At 38.3% G+C, this 22,081-nt stretch overlaps 1 protein-coding gene across 14 annotated transcripts in view; it reads right to left on the reverse strand.

Moving 5' to 3' along the window:
* Window positions 1–22,081, reverse strand: part of LOC140669659 (nephrin) — a 380,112-nt gene that overhangs the window by 230,166 nt on the left and 127,865 nt on the right. For 10 of the 14 annotated variants that reach the window (XM_072899677.1, XM_072899676.1, XM_072899679.1 and 7 more), the window contains one exon: window positions 10,516–10,554. The exons of the other annotated variants lie outside the window; for them this stretch is intronic. In XM_072899677.1, the coding sequence (XP_072755778.1) occupies window positions 10,516–10,554 (39 nt within the window). The remainder of the gene's footprint in view (window positions 1–10,515; window positions 10,555–22,081) is intronic. 14 annotated transcript variants of the gene reach the window in all.

Raw genomic sequence — 22,081 nt, forward strand, 5'->3', positions numbered from 1 at the left:
AGTATTTATTTAATTCTTAGTTATCCATACAACGTCCATATGTTTCTACGTATTTTGATGAAATATCAAATTTTGGTTAAACTTTTATGAAATCTTTTATTAGAAATATTGATAATAGATATTGAAAGCAAAATAAAAACTTTTTTTTTTTAAATATATGAGAGATATATGTATATGTAACTTTTATATATAGAGCATGACATTTCGATTTTACGTTTTAAATTTGATTATTTTCTTATCACATCCTGTCAAGATTGTCTTTTATATTAAAAAATTAATAAACTTTGGTAACAAAGGTGCGGACTCGCAAAGACTGAAATATCTTACGTTTGTGGCGGAAGGAATAATGTAAACGCATTTCGTAGAAGTTATTAGTAGCTTTAATCCGTCTTCAAAATCTTGAGATAAAGAGAATGTAAAGGAAATATTTAATAATCCTAAGAGATGTACGATTATTCGAATTCCTTCTGTTGATACTTGAATATTCGCGAAACTCTATAGTTGCTTTACTAATCTTTGATTCGCCGAATAAGAAGGCGGAAGTTTATCGTTAAGTTTCCCAAATGACATGTTATGTTAATGCATAATGCCTTAAAAATATCAGCACACCTTACGGTAAACGTAAAAACACAATACCGATCGCAATGACAGTAAACAGGAGTCGGAGCCGCAGGGATTTCTGTAGTATCCGGGGTCGACCGTAAACCGGAAGAGCTTATTGCGTATTCTCTGGGCAAACTAGATTCGCCGCACACATATACACACAACTAGGCCGTTGTCGTAAATAAAAAGGTAGAGCGTCGGAAGAATATAACAAGTTTCAAAACTCCGGTAATACCGGTATTATACTGGAGCGTTGTTTATTACATCTTGAAGTAGTCAATATATTATTTTATCTTAATATACAACGCAAAATAATGAAAAATAATAAAAATAATTTTTCTTCAATCGCACGACGTAATAATTTTTATATAAAATAAGCAATCTCGGCGATGGAAGAAAACTCATTTGTCAAAGTGACTGCCGCGGAATTGCAAATAAACAATAAAATTCTGTTCTTTATGTAAATCTCAGCAAATGATTTATCGGCAAGAATTTTAAATAATCAAAAGTGTATAGTTTTAATAATATATTACGTTTGGAAATTGACTGTTACGTTGAAGGGTGATGATTTAATTATTTTAGATTGTTAAAGATTTATTGTTTCCAATTTCTCAATTTCGTTTGTTCGCGGATAAAAAAAAAATTCCATTTATTTATAAAAGATTTCGTTGTGATAAAAATCTATCACAAATTACATTCTCTTGATTTTCTAGATCCATTAAAGATACATTTAACTCTCTTGCTTTATATTATACAAGATATTCCATTTCTGTCAGCGATGTCGACCATTTTGGCGATTGAAATAGCTGACAAAGAGTAGAAACTAGGTTACCTGCAGGATGTATCGCGTCGGCTAAATCATTGTGCGAGAAGACAAACATATCCCGTTACCCGCTTGATATATCTAGAATTCTACACGAACGCCACATAAAATCGCAATAGCAGCGCGCTAAATGCCGCGCGAAATCGATCATCGATGCGAATTGTAATGGCGAGGCAACCAGCAGGGTTATCAACGCTTCGAATCGCGAGACAGATTTATCGAATCATGAGTTTTGTTTATTCATTGTGTCAATCCACGAGAATTGCGATTAATGAAAAAGCTCATAAAAATTAAACAAAGATTCGGTTCTAAAAAAACCTAATCAAGAATTGAAGAAAATAATGAAAAAAAACCTAAATACACTAAAATAAATACACCAATAGCTTTCAAAATAGAATCAGATTTTTTTCAATGATAAGGCAACCAGAGTTATCAACGCTTCTTATCGTATGACAAATTTATCAAATCAAGTTTTGTGTTATTCATGGTCAAATGGCGATCATTGAGTAAGCTCGTCGCTTATAAAAATCGAACCAAGTTACGATGTCAAGAAGCTGAATTAAAAATTAAAGAAAAAAAAACAATGTTAAATACACTAAGGAAACTAGTTAAAATATTTTTCATAATAGGATATAATTTTTTCAATGTCACTATGCGGTACATAATCTTTCCAATTAATTCTTATAAAAAAAAAAAAAAAAAAGACATAAAAATTTCAATTTTATTATCAAAAATATTCTTTGAAAAATGATTGATGAATTGAAAATACAATAAAATTAAAAAGAATTAATAGTCAATAAAAAATTATTTATTAAAGTGAAGAAAAAATATGTATTTTTGAATATTACTTGGAAAATTATTTCATCGATATTATCGATATTATGTCATGAGAGCTGAAAAAAAGATTTCGAAAATCAAAAATTTCATTTTTCATATATTAAATAAATAAAATAAATATAATTTAAATTTTATGAGATTAAAATGTCAACGTTTTTACAAGAAGGAAACTTTTGAAAATGTTATTATAATTTTAAGTTTTTAATATTTTTTTTAAACGGGAAGAGCGGCTGGAAATCAATTATGTCGACGACCTTTAAATCCGTCGTTGAGGCAGCGGCAAAAGGGAGAGAACAGTCTGACGTACGGCACGCGGCAGGATTCGGCGGCTTGAAAATCAAGGGTCGACCACGAAATGCCGTTGTAGATGGGGAAGAGCGATCCGAGCGGTTGAGGGTGCAGACGAACAGACAGACAGATGGACGGACGGATGGATGGACGGTCGGTCGGTCGGTCGGTCGGTCGGTTGGCCGACCCTTTTCGCCCTTTAGCGAGGCACAATAGCCGGTCATTTGAGGGTTCTCGGACCAAACCGAGAACCGACACGGCCTCTGTCGAAGGAGCTATCCCCGCGAGTAGATAGGTAGGTAAGTGGATAGGAACATCGTCGTCCACCACTGAGAGCATCTCAGTAAAGGGGTGAGTACGCGTTACTCGAGACTCGAACTACCATCGAGCGCAGCCATCGAGAATTCGGCTTCGTCTTTCCGCCTCTCTTTCTCTCTCTCTCTCTCTCTCTCTCTCCCCCCCTTCTTGCTCTCTTTGTACTCTCCGATGTCTTACCGAGTGTAGCCGGACGGATACCTTTGCTCGTAAGGCTGCAAACTCGTCGCCCTCTTATTTTGCACACACCTTCGGGCGGTTGTGTATCTTGAGCGGCATTGTAATGGAAATTCTCCCCGCGCGTGGTATTCACCCGCCAATCATTCAGCCTGAAGAAAACACTTATCGGGGGTACCTGTCATGTCGACGGGAGACGAGGAAAAGAGAGAGAGAGAGAAAAAGAGAAAGAGAGAACGACAAAGAAGGATTGTGCCGGATATGTGGTCAAACGAAAATCGAGCGATAAAGCTTTTCATCTTCCGTATCTATTGTATGCCTCATCGACACGCGCAACTTTGATAAATTTATTCATTTCAAGGAATTTTACGCATATAATTTGACGCAAATTAACCTTTTTCAAGATTCAGCGCTACTTATATTCCACTCATCCATTAAGCTCGGTCGGTTTCAGCATCGGTTGCGGAAACCGAGATTAATAAAATAAAAAGCAATAAAATTTTTACGCTTTATTGGAATAATAGCGAATACAATGTTTATGAAGAATGTTGTTCCGTCAAATACTGCAGCGTGCGCGCACCAACTGCATTGGACGGCTATTCAGGCAGAGAGAGAAAGAGAGAGAAAACAGAGAGTAAAATTAAAAGTTAAGCGTATAAAGCTTCAATAAAGCGTTTCGCGAACGTACTGACAGAGGTAAATTGCGCCCAACGAAAATCGGGCGACCGCTCGCGACTGAGCGAGTATTAATTTATTCGCTTTGAATGCTTCTCAGACGGCGAGTCACGACGATAAAATGAATTTGCCGTTGCAGCTGACCGAGCGACAGAAATACGGTATTTTGTGTCGAGGAACGATATCGAGTAATAAAAGCTATTTACATGTCGTTGCGCGCACCAAACGCGCTCAGACGTGCTCGACACTCGTACAAACAGCGTGTACGATTAAACAGAAAGTGTGTCTCGGACTCTCTTTTATAATACGTGCAAGCATAATTTATTATTAAAATTGAAAAAAAAACTCAGAAAAGAACGTTCCAAGATTCTCAGCGAAAGATTCCACATCTTATAAAAATCTCGATATTAAAAGGCTCTTTACAATGATCGTCGCGCAAAACGGTAAACACATCGTCTCTGGGAGGGAAATTACATCGCTCGATAAGGGAAGAATCAGGCCAAATGCCTACTTTCGATGCCGAACATGAATCCCGAAGGCGTTCGCATAAATTCGGGAAGCCGCTTTTCGCGCCGATTCCTCCCGGTCGCTAAACGCCCGGTGATCCGGACCGGCGTGCTTTATGGAGCGCACCCGCCGGACGACGACGGACGAACGTGAGGCCCCATATTTCCAGCGGATGTAGAACGATTCGTGAGTCGGTATCGCAAATGAAATCACGTACTCGCCCGTTGAACGCGGAAACGACCGCCTGGTGAACGGTTCCGTATGTTTGCGAGCGCGAATACGTTCAAACGAGAAGAAGGCACGTTTGTACAAGTTGACAATTTCGTGTCTGACATTGCGCGGCTATATCTACTGAAATACTTTCGGAACGATATAACAATCACGATTTTAAATAAATTATTATACATCCTATATTGTTTCTCGACATAGCTTCCATTTTTCGATTGACTGATTCTACTTTATATTAATTATGTGTACAAAGACAAGAGAATAAAATGTATAAATGTACGTATACGTTCAAACAAAGTTTGTAGCTTAACTCGATTAATAAAAACGCAGAAAGAAGAACTAAGATTATCGTACAATTTACCGTGACACACATAATCGACCGGTTCTTTTTTCGCGATCAAATATACCCGAGTAGAATTTTGAGAATTAAGCGTGCTGGAACTCTGATATTCTCGAAACGGTATTCACGAACAACTTTTTGAAACGTTGGAGATAAAACCACCGACTCCCTTCCTCCCGTTTGTCCAACATGTTACGTGTGGAAAGCTCGCTAGGTAATACATCGCATGCGACGGAAAGAGGAAGGAGAACGAGACGCGCGCGACAATGAAGCGACGCGACGTCCGTTGGCCGGGTTCACCTGCGCCCGGGACTAAAATCAATTGTAATCAACACCGATGTATAAATCAAATCGTCCGTAGGGTAGGCAGCGAGCGGAGAATAGAAACGGTAGGAAGAGCGGCAGAGCGGCGCGCTTCCCTTCGAATGATTTGTCGATGGCACGCTTTACGAACCGTTTCCACCAGTAGTGTGCTTCTCGTACCATTCGACGTTCCCATTCGCATCCCCTACCTATAACCGTCATCGTCGTCGCATAACGTGGTCGTTCGACGCGGAAAGGAAAAGAGGGAACGTACCCGAGAAAACTTTCGCCATATCGGCGGAAGTTTCAGATCACTTATAAGGAAATAATGCCTATAACAAGACAAGATGTGTCCCATCAACCTATATTTTTTCCCAGTATCAGGAAGTATTATTATATTCAGTTATCGGACTGCGCAATCTATACGTAATATTCTTTGTCGTTACAATCTTTTTTTCTTTCAGAATTTTATAAATATAAAGATATTAATGATGCAGAAACATTGCAGTTATTTTTCCTTATCGTTAATCTTATTAGAGGAAAAATGAAGAATAATCTGTATATTCGAGCAATTGAAAATGACGATTAAATGACTGTTTGATTGTTATATAAATATAATAGTTACTTCCTTCATATATTTGTTCTAAACCATATATTAACTTATTGTTTTTTTTTTTGCTTTCGATTCTGCTTTTCGTCAATTATCGATAAATTTAGTATGACCAAATTAACACTCTCGCGACATCCTAAATTTGTTTTATTTTATAAATTTAAAAAGTCGAATAGTACTGCAGGAAATACTTTTTTAAAGTAACTTCAATTGTCATTGAGAATGACAATTTCCTGTATTCGCTCTTTCCGTTGAGAATTCATTCAACTTTATGTTACAGTAATATCAACATTTCTCTATTTTTAAATTATGAGTATGTCAAGTTTCACGCTTAAAAATTAATTAAATACAATCAAGCATCATTTCTCTCCTATATTATCCAATGTGCATATTACATGTTCACGGCAGTAACGAAATTTTGCACGAACGTAATATTACTTGAAAATTTCATGTTGCACCACATTACAAATGTCTATTGCCGCACATATGTTACATGACGTTATGCATTTCATAACATTCACTTCATTAGAAAAAAAAAATGTATTCTCACAGGCATTCCTATAAAGTCACCGGAGAGCAGTCCTGGTGCGCCAATTTAATATCCTCGCGTGCTCGAACGCACATGATACGCGTCCTTAAATTAGACTCGCTTATCGCTCATGGACTTCATACACGAGATAATACACGGTCGAGAGATTATTCAACTCGGCACGCGGCGACGAACGGAGTTGACAGGAATTTCGTTCCAAAATGGGGGTTGAATTTCGCCAGCCGAAACAATGCACAGAGAGAGAGAGAGAGAGAGAGAGAGGAGGGGAGAGAGAGGGAGAAAACGGCGTGTGTTGTCTGCCGATGTTCCGCTTTCGCCCTAAACGTCGCGCGCATACAACACGTGTCGCGATCGCGTGTGCGCGCGATGCGTGCCGCTGCACCTGTCCGAAGCTGTGTAAGCCGCCGCCCCTCGTCTCGTAACTCCGCTAATGCAGTTTTCATCGAGGAAGTTACATCGCGCGACGTACGCGAGCAAGAGTAAGCGCGGAGTTTCGGGCGGAGATGTCAGGTCCGTATACGACGGTAACTGGCACAGCTACCCTCCGATATTTGAAACAACGAGGCGAACACTCGGACGCAGGTGTCTCTCTGTTAAGAACAAATAATTTTTGTATCAACTCCTTTTTTTCTCCCTTTCCTCTTTCGTTCAACTTTATCCATGACGTTTATTTTGGTAAGAGAAACAATTATTTTCGATAAATTAATTTTTATAGAAAGAGAGAGAGAGAGAGAGAGACACTGTCCTGATTTTCTACCCGAGATAAAGACGGTTCAATTATCTTCGTCTCTGAAATTTGATGATATTCATGTATCATATTTGATATTAATAAATTAACGATACTGCGCAGATTTCCCTGTGGAAAACGAAACTCCATTCCAAAGTTTCTTACGTTAATAATAATCAAGTCATATCATGTATCTTATTAATTTGAAGATAAATTTATATAAGAGAGATATTTTAGCATCATGCGCTTCAATAATTTTACATATATCTATTTTGAACAACTTTAATAATTTTGATGGTTTATATATATATATATTAATTTTATTCCTCATTCGCTATTTTTAATATAAAATATAAGATTCGTTTATAATTAAATTGATTATATAATAATTATGAATAATAAAAATACATTGTAAAAGATGTTTTAATATAAATAATATATTTCTATAATATAAAATAATATTGTGAAATCATGTGAATACTGAATCATGAAACTATATCATAATCCACTATTATAAAAGAATCTAATTATAATTTGCGCTTCAATTAAATCGTACGATTTAATTAATAAATAAGTTAATAGAAAAGCGAACGTAGATAATTTACCAAAATCAACCGAAAAGTACGAACGTAGTTACGCAAATTATAACGTAATTACATTTCGCGGTACAATAAAATATAATTATATCCACCAGCTACATATCTAATTTCACGTATGATCGTATTAATTACTGCCAATTTCCTGTCTAATTCCAAAATACACTCATATCACGATGACGTACGACAATTACGCGCTCGCTTAATTATTTTAAAGGTCCGTCGACACGACAAGGCGGAAAGTCGCGCGCTACATTTATCGCGGAGAAAAACCTAAATCCGCGATATTCATATCCATCTCGTAGTCTCGGAGTATTGCCGGAATATCGCGAGAAGAGCGTATTTTAAGTACCGGAATAATCCGTCTCCTCGATCCGTCTGCTATCCTTCCTTTTGGCCCCTATCTTCGCCCTGCCATCATTGTGGGGCCGTACGTCTTAGCTCGTAAAACCGAGGCGGCTTATAAGCGTAAGCGGAGGGGTAATCCAAGGCAGCCACCCGTAATTTAATGACGTTTAATATGCAGCGACAGACTATTATTCTGACCTTTGCACCAGCGCGAAATTATCTCAGGACTCTGAATCGGGTAACGGCATTATTACCGAGAGCGAGAAAAGGATTCCCTCCCCTCCCTCTCCCCATTCCCCTTCGCGCGATTATTGCGCGAAATTTTAAATCACTGCCGAAAGAATTTCTCGCGACGATAAAACATTTGTTCAGATAACACGGCGACTAATGAAATTCTGACGGGTTAGAAAAATTTCATTACAATTTCTATCGAATCATATTTTGTGCCCAATATATGAAGTATAAATAAAAAATTTATTACACAATTTAGGTAAAACTCCAGGGATTCGAATCAAAATTTATATCCAGCTAGACTCAATTATCTGATGCCGCGCATACTCCGTCTTCTCGCATAACAAATTCCAATGTTTTATTAACTGAAATAACAATCCGATTAACAAGTAATCTGTTAAATTGACGTAGCAAAAACCCGTCAAAACGCAAAAATAGCGCGTTTAAACAATATCTCGTACGTTTCGCTTGAAACGGAGAGAAAGATCGCCACAATATACCACAATTTGAATCCTTTTTCAAAATAGAGATAAAACACTTTGCGTCTCGTTTTACCATGCACGATGAAATTCTGGCTGCATCGCAAAAATACCGTTGTTGCAGGGGACGTCGAGTGCACGTCGTCGACGACGCCATCGACAAGATATCGCAGATCCTGTTCTCGACTTCCGACACGACGAGATTCGATGCTCGAGACGTCAATCTGGTAAAAAAAAAAAATCTCCGTCCCTTTTTCCTTTTTGTTTTCGCTACGCGACTTTTTACCGGTAGAATCTCCGGAGGAAACTTCAAGATTACAGTTTAGATCATTAATCCGCTTAATCATTTCATGCGATCGACAGGCATCGTCTGATAAGTCGTGCGATTCGTTCATTAAGACGATCATCGCGATGACAAATTACGATTAATCTGGAAAAATTGTATTCGAATGACCTTCGAATACAGAAATATAAATTTACTCTAAAAACATGTAACATATAAAATGCAAGAGAGAAATATATTTCAATGCATAAATATAAGGTTTTTATTACGTTTGTTTGACTGACAACAATAATACATTGCTACTGATATACACAATTTCTAAAAAATAACGCTTTTTTAAAGAAAACATTATGTCATAGGCGCAAGTCGTCACGCTTTTATTATTGGTTAACCAAGCGCAATGTACAGAAATGAAACTTTTCTATTATCATGATCGCGTATCTTACCGCAGACTGAGTGGAAGACGGCCATCCCTCTTCACCGAGCTTCACCATAGTTCATTCGACACCTGATGAATAAAATATTAGTTCTCATGCATTATGATAAAAATGTTTAGGCGGCGAGCTCGTTATAGTCGCGTATCTCGAGTAGTAGTATCTCAATCCAGAGATACATATGTAGGTAAAGATAGTAAATGGTTCGTTCAATGGAATGGTTTCAAAGCAGCATACGGACAAGTGTATCGTCTCTTTGGTATTATGTGCACAGTCTCGTTCTCGAGAAACATTAAAACTAAATATCCAATCGGCTATCTAATGTTCATCATTACAGCTAAATATCGAGTATCAGTAAATGGAACGATCAAACAGACGGGATTTACGGGTCATCCCTACGCAACGACACGAACACGTACATACACAAAAGGGGAGAGGGGGGGGGGAAGACGCGCGCATTGACAAGGCACGCACAGATAAGGACGTAATTCATCACATATCTAAACATCGATCAACTAAAACTAGAGATATAATACGAAATCTTCGATCAAAAAAAAAAAAAAAAAATAAGTAAATAAATAAAAATAAAAACAAAAAAAAAAAGAAGAAAAAAAGAGAAGACAAGTCAATCGGTGTCAATCGAGTCGGAGTGGTGATGGCGTCACACACACTGCTTGATATGAAAAATCAATCGATATATAGATCAATCGGATATACACATATCCATATATATGCGTATACATACAACTTGATACGTGTGAGTCTAAGTACACATATGCAAGGATCGAGTCTGCATGTACGTATGTATAGATATATATGCTACGATTAGTAACGATCAAAGGTGGTGATTGGTGTTAGCATGGTTAGTCGAGCGACGATCGAGGCATCAAGAGAATAAAGGGAAAGGTAGATAGTGAAAGATAGAGAGAATATATATAGATAGATATGTAGTATATATATATATGTATATATAGAGATAGATAGATAGATAGAGATATAGAAGTAATAAGAATACAGGGGAAAGATAGACGAGTAATATATTATATGTAAAAGCGAAGACTATACGCGTGAGAAGAAGAAAGAAAAAGGAGAAGGACTAGGGCTTTTAGAGAAAAAAATCTACTGACTAATCCTAATTGCAAACCAAACAAACGAACCAACCTCCTCGGTAAGGCCTAGCCGAAAATGTTCGCGGGACCCCTGTAACAAAAACATATATAAATCATAAGAAATCATAGAAGAACAAAAAGAAACAACTACTGAACTTTTAATGAGTGACAGACGTATGTTACAGTAGATATCACATGAGGGCGAGAAAGGTGAAGAGATTCGACTATCTCGGGGTGTCAAACGCGTCGACGCGATTTGATCGTCGATATCCCTTCTTTCACGTCGAGTTGTTTGTTGCGACGATAAATCGGTGTCGATATTTCTCGTATTTCTCTTCTCTCGTTCCGTATCATAAAGATTCTACGGTATCTCTCGTATATATTCGTGAAAATAAAAGCGATAATAAACAAATCTCTCTAAAATTCACGGGCACAATAGTAGTCGGCTCTAATTGTAAGCGTTCGATTTCGAAGCGTGGTCGCGCGATCGATACGCGCGTATTTGCTTATAATTGCAAACGTTTTTCTGAAACTCCGGATCGGATCCGAAAACAAAAATATTCCCGTTTGACACCCCTGCAGAGATACACAGTCTGCTTTATACCTTTTTTCACGGCCGTTGCCAGTAGGGGTATGCGATCGGGATTGCGTAGGGGGGGGGGGGCGGGGGAGAAGGACGGAGGGAGGTGTTGCATTGTGGTGGCCATCGAGCGCGAAATAAAGTTTGCACCCGCTTTTCGCCCGTGATTAGCCGCTATCGAAAGCACGCTATCGACTGACGAATAGCTAACCGCAAACCGGTCGCGTTTTAAACCAGCTCTCAAAATCCAATGCGCCCGTGCGACGAGGCTCGACGAGGCTTAAATTATATGACAAAATTAAATTAGACAAAAGTTGCCGCGGAAAAAAGGTGAATTATACGCGAGGAAGTGTGCCATTCACATCCGCCATCGATACGTCACGATGTAAATCCATACGTAAAATATTTCGATCCTGTAATTTTCAATTCTAAGCGAGAAAAATGTACGCAATAAATATCTCGCAAATTGATGTAAAAATATGGGAAACACGCGCGCGCGTATTTAACGCGTTTCTCGCGTCGAAACGAAAGACGCGGATAATTATTTTAGGATATTAATTCTCCGATTACCGACACGTAACGTATCGAAAATGCAACGAGATGTATTGCATATACATATGTGTTTTTTATCTACACATATATATATATATATATATATATATAGTCTTGCAGATGTTGAATCGATAATCTCTTTCCTCCTCTCGGTTTGGCGTATAAAGGCATCGCGCACCGTTCTAATTACTCTTTCGCGCGTAAAAAAAAATGTAGTAACGCGTGATATACTACTCCCCTATATGCCGGGACGTTTACATACGGTTATAGAACCGGTTCGTATGAGAACGCGAAATATTGCATAATAAATCGTGTCCTTTATTTCCGAACGTACGTCCGGAAACTTTATTTTTCCTACCGATGCGCGTAAAACGATCATCACTCGCCCTCTATCAAAGATGAATATCTCGCTACATCGGGGGAAAACGAACGAGAGATATATGTATGGTGTTTCTTCCTCTCGGTATCGATGATTTGAGCATTTATCGTATTTCGAAACGCGCGAAAACCAAGCTCGTTACTACTTTTTTTTTTTTTTTTTTTTTTCTCCTCTCCCAATGCGATCTACCACGCAAACGCGCCGATAATACAACAAGTTTCTAATTTACAGGCGACCGCGATAAGAGACTCTGATAACGGGGGAGAGTACCTTTTACCGTTTCTGTATTATTCGCATTCATTACATTGCGGAACGCGTTCGCTAGAAGATTAAGTTTCTCCATCCGTTCGCTGCTGCTGCTACGCTTTGTTCCACTCGGCATTACGGTAGTTCATACAGAGGAGCGTATTACTATCGCTACGATGGCGCCACGCGGTTAACTTATATACGCGGGGAAAGTCGATGGATAAATGCCCCATTGTGTAAGTGGTATACCGAGATAACGGCAAAGCACGCGGATGGAAGCCTTCTCCTCGAAAAATTGAACGTTCTGCGAACGTTACGAGGAGAGATGAACGAGAATTCTCGGTGAGCTCGCGATTATCTCGAAATTGTTTCTTGATAGCGTGACACGAGGAGAGACACAAACAGAAATAAAATATCAGACAAAAGTCGGGATGAACGTTCATACATATGACATTGTTTGAAAAGAGTTATTACAAAGTACGTTAAAAGTAGATTATGTATGTGTCTTCGAAAGGAAATTATACGATCGAGTTGCTTGCGGTAAGAAAAATGGCCGTTGCTAAAAACTTAACGCAACGTTGTCGTCGAAATGATCTCGCTGCAAACTGGTTATGCGACATGATAAATAGGAAAAAATTGCTAAGTGCGATCTCTCAAGGGAAACGCGTATATATCTCACGGAGAATAAATCAGGCTCAAGATTTTAGAAGCCGGCGATAAATACGTGCGCACAGCTGGTTACAACTGCACGACGATCGATACTTCTTACACTCCCCCGGTAGTACGACTTCACTGAATGTTACGAGAACAGCTGTGCGTGCGCGACATCTTAAACTCGGAAGTCTTACCTGCGTTTAAAGACACGTACATACATACATACGTACACACACACATACAAACTTCCAACGTTTCCATTATACACGTCGAATTTCTAACTGATGATTTATTTCTTGAAATGAAATGATTAAGGAAGACATTAGAGATGTCGACATAAACAGAAAGACAAGAAACGGAAAACGAATCAGTTCACTGATCGCTGATCACTGACGCATGACGGTTGCCAGCAAAAGTTAATCAAGAACCTTGCCAGAACAGTTGGCAGTGATTACGTCGGAAGTAGAAAGTTCCGGTCACAAGGGAGATTCTGGCGCACACACAACATAATCTCGGGAATTCTACTACGGGAGTAAAGTGCGGTGATGATGGGGTAGATGGGCGGAAGTTGGTGTTAACGGAGGTGCAACGAAGGTTGCGGGAGGTTCTAAATGTGCGGCGTTCCCGTGTCCGCACTGTGTGTTACATATGTAGTTACCAAGTGTACGTGAAGAGACACAGGCGTGACCGAAAGTCTCATAACACTTGGAAACAGGTGGCGTACTCTCGTACTCTCATCTTATTGCCTCGACTAGTTCGTGCCAGAGGCAAAGAGGAAGAAAGAGAAACAGGAACGAAGAAGAAGAAGAAGCGAAAGAGAGAGAGATATATATATATATATATAGAGAAGTTGAGTCTCGCAAAAAGTAGGAAAAAGGGCGAGAATACGAGAAGCGGAAAAGGCGCGCGACGAGCTGACGGACAAACGAGAAAGAAATCCCAATTCGATGTTAACCGAGTAAAGATGTTCAGCAAAGGGAAGACAAGATGTACACAATAGACATTTAACTTTGATCACTCCCTCTATTCCTTTGTCGCTCCAAAGTTTTACAACCAAAGACCATAGAAATCTCGCATTGCTGGGAAAAAAATTTTTCCTTATATTGGAAGAATTTATTGAAGAAACGTACCTAATAAACAGCATGTGATCACCTGTGTAACTTTGTAAGTGATATATATATATATATATATATATATATATATATATATATATATATATATAAAAGTAAACTCGAAATCTTGAAATGCTTGCGTTAATACATTCACACATGCCAAAGCTGTCGTGTCTGCGACAAACGTAACTTTCTGTAAAACTGTATCATCATGAAAATCTCCATGTTTTGAGTGTCAATTGCGTGATGAAAAAATGTCCAGGCAAGTTCAATTATTTGTATACATATTGTACAACTATTCGTTTGCAATTACTAGTATCAAAAATTAAACGAACGGAAAGAATATGCAATAATTATGATACTTCAATTATCTATGTAATCATCGTTCGTCACTTGGCTGCCTTTTCATAAGGATTTGCCAAGAAATTAAAAGACGAAAAATTAAATCGATAAACCGAGATACATATAGACGTAAAATCTCATTCTTTTTACGGCAGACACATGCCGGTACTATAATATTGTCTCTGATCTCTTAAGTTGAGTGAAACAACATCGGTGTACACGATCAGACATTGAATGCGATGTCTAAATAAGCGCCTTTTTGCACGAATCAGTTTCAGGTTGCATCGCTGTGCACTTGAAACGGCTCATCGTTTGAAAGTTCTCATTTATATAGCCCTCTACTTTCAAACAATTTTCCGCAAACAGACATAGCATCACACTGAAAATTGCTTCGTGCGAAAAGAGTCTACGCGACTGCGCTTTATACAACTACACCCTATTCCATGAAGCTACTTGGCAGTTTATCGCTTTACGCCATTACATTTTGCTTTCCTTTTCACATTTTATTTTTGAGCAAACGAAAATCGTGTACAAGCCGAATGTAAAGCGCAATGCGACAAGGTGTAAAATCGTTCGCGAGATAAAATATTGATCTGGATATAAACAGAAAAAAAAAACAACTTTTACGCATTAAAGACTATAATACAATGATTATCAATTACTAATAATTACTGTAAAAAAAAAAGTATCAAAGAAACATATGAAACGCAAGAAAATTAAGATGCATACGCATCGCCGAATAAAATTGATGAAAATGATGTATCTCTCATAATTTAACGTTCCACAGGCACAAATACATCTAAGAGGAACATGCTTCGAGTAAACGAAACGGGAGACAGGCAATCGTTCAATCAGACTTTGAGAAAGAATACAACGATAACAACAACAACAACATGCAAAATTACAACAAGAAACAATCACATGATGCGTTCAAAATATATAAATCATCCCGCAAAAGTCATCTCTTCGTGAGAACCATCGATATATAAATATATATATATATATATATATATATATATATATATATATACATACATATACATATACATAAACGTGCAAGTCGTACCATCTGGCACTGCATGCAAACGCATTTACGAAAGTACGTGTGCTCTCTACCGGTCGTAAGGAAGCGTCACACGGCAAGTAGCTGTGAAACGTTGAACGCTGCGCGTCTTGGCCTCGAGAGTGTGTCACACCTGCTCTACGCGTTGTCTCGGCGTTGTAGGTGATTCTTTTCGCCGAGTCTTTCTCGCACGTCTCACCCAGTCACCTGTACCAGCGATAGATCTCGAAGTGAACGTCCAACGTGATTAAAAAAAAAAAAAAAAAAAAAAAACTGCGGCGCTTCGTAATTCGATCGCGTTACGTTCGCCAAACTGTTTCGCTCCTCGCAGGGCGGGATCGATGGACATGTCGATACCGCAAACGATGCTGTCGGTCCTCTTGCTTGGCAAGTTCGATAATTTCCAACCTTTTGCTCCGACTCGCACTTGGGCGCAACTTTGATTAATGATACCGCCGCGGCAAACTCACTTCGCGTCACTTTTCTCGTGCGTTACTTGCTATCTGCCATGTATACGCCATTATTAGCCGTATTATCGAGGCGTGAGAGGGTCTCGCAGTATGCATAAAGGCCACGACCGCGTTCAACGAAAATGAAGATTTTGCTGTTAATGATTTTATTCGACGACTCATCTCACGCGATAACGACATACGTTCATTTTATTCGGCGAGTATTTCTTGAAAATTTATCACGTGCACTCGATTTAAAACGGAAGAGGATCTAATTTATCAAGAAGAAAATGTACGGTGGCGTAGCCACCATTGAACCCGATTGCGCATTAAATTTCTTGCCGCAAAATAATTGTGTAAACCAATTCCACGCAAGACCACGCAATCAATCAGCGAACGGTTCTGCAAACACGACTTAATTAATTACCTTTCACTTTGCCGTTGTATCAATAGCTCCCACAGATTTGTTCCGCAACAGAAATCAATGATTATGCGCAATATATTAAGAGAAATTTCATTAGTTCGTTCGCCAACATTACGACCGCCGATAAAGGCAAAATTTCATCAGGCCGGGACGGTAATTATTCTATTAATTAGTTAACCTCTTGAGGGAACACGCACGCAAAATTTACCGATTATTAACAGTATGCATTGCGAGAGTGAGTATAAAAATGCACGCTTTTCATACGCGTATTTTTTATACGAGGAGATAAGTCGCGTGAAAAATGGACTGGGCCGGCCGAGCAAAAAATAGAAATAAGAATCTGTATCGCGTCGGCCCCGCCCTTGGCGATGAAACAATATCACGCAATGTCTTCGCAATTAATTCGACTATGCTGAAACGGACGATAACTTTCGTAGGCTTCTTCAGAAGAGAAACATTGAATATCTCGCGATTTGCAATATCAAAATGCCAACGACGATCGACCCGCGCCCCCAATTATAGCAATAATCGTACGGCGTATGTACAGTTAATTTGACTGATTGGTTAAGAGTAACTTTCTGATGTCTCTCTCAAATATTCCAGTTAATGTTAGTCCCGCGTATGTGTATATCATTGAATACGATCTTTCAAGCGAGTGAACTTTGTGCCATTCGTTTTCGGGAAACTTAAACCTCTCCCCCACCAAGTCTACTTCCTTCCTTGCTTCCTTCCTTCTCTCTAGCTTTCTCCCCTTTCCTCGCTCACTCTCACGCCACTTGAACCCAACGTGGTTTCTAATCCCGACTCGGCATCTGCACGACTATCATTTTATTTCGATTTAGTCTGCCTACTCCGCTCGCGCTTTGCCACGAGTGGCAAAGTTTTTCGATTTAAGTGGAGTACAACGATATATACCGGTGCATGCGAAACGTGAGAATGAGAAAACCGGAAACGGCACGAACAAATCTCCTAAATGATTCTTATTGTTAGTAGAAGAACAAGGTATCTCGAAACCATCAAATGTGTTTTTAGTCACAAACGTAAAAAAAAAAAAAAAAAAAAAAAGAAACAATAAAACTTGAGAAATGCAGTGATAGTTGTGAAGAACGAGGCAAAAATGATTCTATTGATCTGTATAATAAAAGCACGGAAAATGTTTTTGTTTTGTTGATAATTGAGAAACATAGTCTGCCATTGTCGTGTGCTTCCGCTTAACTTTATATATATTATATATTCAGTACAATGTGTATTATAAAATATAATTTCGCACGTGCAGAGTATGACAGGCGAATATTTGCGAAATTTGCCAACCGCATCCGCATAAATACGTCTGTAATTGGAACTCTTTATTCAGCGAATTCGAATGACTTCGAATATCATTTGACATTTATAACGAGCCTCGTTTCATTTGTAATACGATATTGCAAACGATATGCGAAAAACGAGCGTGTTTCACTCTCGTGTCACGGTTATCCGAAATCGTTGTTCTGCCGTAACGAGCACGTTAGTACAAATTACCATCGTTGAAATTATTGCGCTGATTGTAAATTGATAAATTTCATAAATATCGATTATCGTACAGTTATACGAGCCTCGACGTCTGATCGATCAATTCGTGCTACTCGTAGAGAAAATGATCGAACGAATCTTTCTTCTAGACTTCACGGTCTTGAAGACTGCGCCTCTAAAAGTTTGAGAACTTGAAGAGTGATTCTTTTTTTTAAAACTTTTTCGACAAATTGCTAAAGATTGTGTTTTGCGATATTTCGGTCGGATATTTAACGCTAAATCAAATTTTTACTATAATAAACAGTTTAGAAATTAAATAGTGAAATTCACATGACAGAAAATACCCGCAAAATGTGAATCGAGAGCAACATGACAATTGCACAAAATATATTGTTCTGTTTGTTTGTATTTTTATCATTATCCGTATACGAGCAAAAAATTAATTCTAACAAAAGTTTGTTTGTTTGCGCAAAAATGGCTATTATTTCGACTATGCGTACTTTTTACTTCTCTGTGATGTCTGCGTAATTTCATCTTGAATAGATAAACACACGCCTTTTACTGAACTCTGTGAACTGAAACAGTACACGCGATAGCAATCATGATTTAATTGAAGCGACATAAAGCTCATTTTTTTCACGAGCCTCATCAGATTTAAACGCCTGCGTCTAAAACAAGCCAGCTAATGCATGCTATAAATCTGAGGTTAATAATAATTTATCGTAAATCTTTTATGGTTTGATTTACGCGGCTTTTACGGCTATCTAACTTCCTGCAAGGAATCATTTTCTTACCGTGTGTGTTGCGTGTCCCATTTTATCGTCATAGCTGCTAAAATATACCCTCAATCCAAGGAATATTAGATCCTCTACATAAACCACGCGTAACATCAAATTCGCGTAATATCTCCACGAAAGGAACTTTACATAAATATGACGAGAAGCACACATAAAAATAATTCCCGAATAAAATTTACGATAGCGATAAATGCGACAATATCTCGATAACTGTTTCAGCAAATTATTTTGGCAACGCTCGTAATAAATACAGGAACAATGAAAAATAATATTGACTATAAAAACAACGTGTTATTCTTGTCCCGAAAAGTTGGTCCGTGCGCGTTGCTCTCCGTAAACAAAACCGTGGAATCGGTATTCTACTATCGTGTGTGTCGTAAACCGATGTGGGCAAATGTTTCGACTGTTGGCTGAGCAAATGTCATTAGACACGGCGATTGTTGCTGTCCCTTTATTAGCGACGAGTACGATTCTCCGTGGGAAATCTGTTGTTTATCGCCTTGAGCGACTGGAGGGGAAATAAAAGCAAATCCGTGCGAGGAGGAGCGGAGGAGATATCACCCGCAACACCATAAAGGTTGCGAGACCGAATGCACTGTCCCGCAACTGAAATAACCTGTTGTAAAATTTACGATTGTGTTGCACGCTACCGCACGCAAAATATTTCATCTCCTTACTTTATTCTGTCGATGATTTTTAACGATAACTATCCCGGAAAAAATTACTCATTTTTTTTCAATCGTTGATTCCTATTTTATAAAACTGACCTCTTTATCGACTCGTTTCTAAATCAATAACAATCGGCTTTTTAAATAACAAATATATCAATTCCGATTATTCGATTTCATTCGGGCTTGCAATTTGATACGGCGATTTCGTCATTGCAAATCGTTTAAACAAGTTTCAAATATCAATCAAAATTATATTAGACTTTTTATTTGTCTTACAACTGATTACTTTTCAACGTTAAATGATGCGCTCTAATTGCTTAATTTAAACTAATATGAGAAACGAAAAATTTAAAGAACATTTTGAAACGAGTTTTTTAGCACCGATTATTAAATACTTTACGCAGAGAAAGAAAAAAAAAGAGAGAGAGAGAGAGAGAGAGAGATGTGTGTTATTATAATAATATATATTATATATTTATATAACGTAATATATATATATATATATATATATATATATATATATATATTTGAAATAAATATTTCAAGAGCGTTATCTAAAATTTTTGTACAAACACGGTTATTCAACTAACGACCAAATATTCAAAATTAGTGCGACATAGCTTTCACAAACGGCGACCATCGGTTTTACATGTCGGTGCTATCGAAATCCAGTTATCCGTGAACAGGCAATTAATTACGTAGAATATTGTGTAATATATTCAGCCCATTTTATCAGACCGTATAATAACGCGTATAATGCAATACGTGAAGTGAACAAAATTAGACGATAACAAAGGAGCCAGATATGAATCAGAAAAATTCAAATCCATTTTTCATTCTTTTATTGATGCCAAAAAATTTGTCCAAAATATTTATTGAATTTAATATTATTTTTGTATTTCATGTTTTAATATTCGCCCGATAAATCCTGTGAAAAGTCACTCGCTTGCACGAGAATAGTTTAACTGCGCAAGATATTCAATTATTTGTAATTATATATTCGATATGAGACACTATTGTCGCAGTACGGCCATTTTCAACTCTCGAAAGTCGAGAAGTATTTCTGCTCGTTTTTGAGCAGCGAGCTTTATTATAATATAATACTCGAGTGATCAACCGCACTGTACAATATGCTGAGATACGCGCTCTTGTCCTCGACCTCGTTTCGCCTGACATGGTGGGCCTCAACAAGACGACGACATCGACCTCGGTCGCTCTTCGTATAATTAAGGCTGTTGGCCAAGCGAGATCGCCAAGCGAAATGTTCTCGACCTTCTCCTCCACGCCCTTCAGCCACTCACGTTTTCCTCCTTTCTGTCCGCGGATGAGAGAGGGGGAGGGGACACGATTAATCTTAATTTTCGACAAACTATAATCTTTAATTAAATCGCCATTGATCCACGAGTGCCAGGACTCGCCAATCAGGAACTTTTCCCCGGCGACGAGACAAGGTTTCAAGAGAAAAAAAAAAAATATGAGAGAGCGCACCCAGCCCGGGGAATCAATTTTCTGGCCAGCGGCAAGGGGGGGGGAGGTGCGGACGGGATCTAATTATCAATTTACGGATATAAATAACGGGCGGAGGCGCGGCATTGAGAGATCGAGCTCCAAACTCTCAAACTATAGAGAAGGAGGTTTTGGGCACCTGTAAATTGTTCCCTTAATCGTTCGAGAACGGATCGATACGCGATGGATCGACGAACGTGTAAGAGGTGTGCGGTTTCTTCACGACTGTCTTAGTCGAGGCAAGCCGCGTCGAAGCCTTCTAATCGGCCCATCCGTTAAGCTCTAACCGGCGTTTTCAACCTTATCGATAAATAATTGCTCGTGCTGTAACAGCGCACATCTATTATTATTAAACGGATTGGATGAAAATTGAAATTAGGCGCGAGAAACCGCGTTATTAACCGTCTCAACGAGACACAAAAATTGCTCGGCTATCGTCAGATTGCCAGGTCGGTGGCGAGTAATAAGAACGTTAAAAAAAAAATCAAAGTAACAAACGCGGAGCCGCAAACGTTTACGAAAGATCAGCAACTTCTGATGAAAATCATTATAATGTATAATTCTTCTCAGGCACACGAGATACGCCTAATCATGGTAGACCGAGTGGAGTGGTACTAGATAAGAGGTTGACGGTGGAATAAGGACAAAGAGAGGAAAATGGAAGGAAAACTCTGAGCGAGAGGAGGGTCATCGGTGTGTAAGACGAGTAGGGCATACCTCGAGCAAGTAACGGTGTAGGAAGTGGCAAAGAGGCCGTGAAATCTAGAGGGACGCCTTTTCGATCGGTCGCTGAGTGGTCCTCGAAAGGAAGTGTATCCGAGAGCGTGCTCGTGGCTTTCTTCTCCTTTTTTTTCTTACGGAAAACAACGTTCTAAAAGTGCGTTGGTGATTCTCCGCGGAACGTTCGTCTCTCGTTCTATCGTCAGCGAAAAATTAGTTTTCTTTTTTTTTTCGAATTAATACCTTTTTTAAAACGTTTCCAGAGTAATTGTTTCATGATTAACTCATTTTCTCAATTATGTTGTACGTATAAAGTTATTAACTTCACACTAATTGTTATATCAATTATTCATAATACGCGAAGAACATATATCGACATCGAATATTATTGAAGAATATTGTATCACATCTTTGGGCACCTTTAATTATAAATATTTTCCAATTTAATTACTCTCTATGAAAAATTGTAAATCTAATTCTATTATAATTTTATTTATTTAAAATATTTTATTTTCATATTTGCAATATTTAAAAGAAAACTTTGGGAAGGAAAAAAAATTGTACAAATAAATTTTTCCTGAAAAATAACAGTTTAAAATAACAATATTGACATT

This window comes from Anoplolepis gracilipes, chromosome 9 (genome assembly GCF_047496725.1).
Source record: "Anoplolepis gracilipes chromosome 9, ASM4749672v1, whole genome shotgun sequence".
NCBI classification, from domain to species: Eukaryota; Metazoa; Arthropoda; class Insecta; order Hymenoptera; family Formicidae; genus Anoplolepis; species Anoplolepis gracilipes.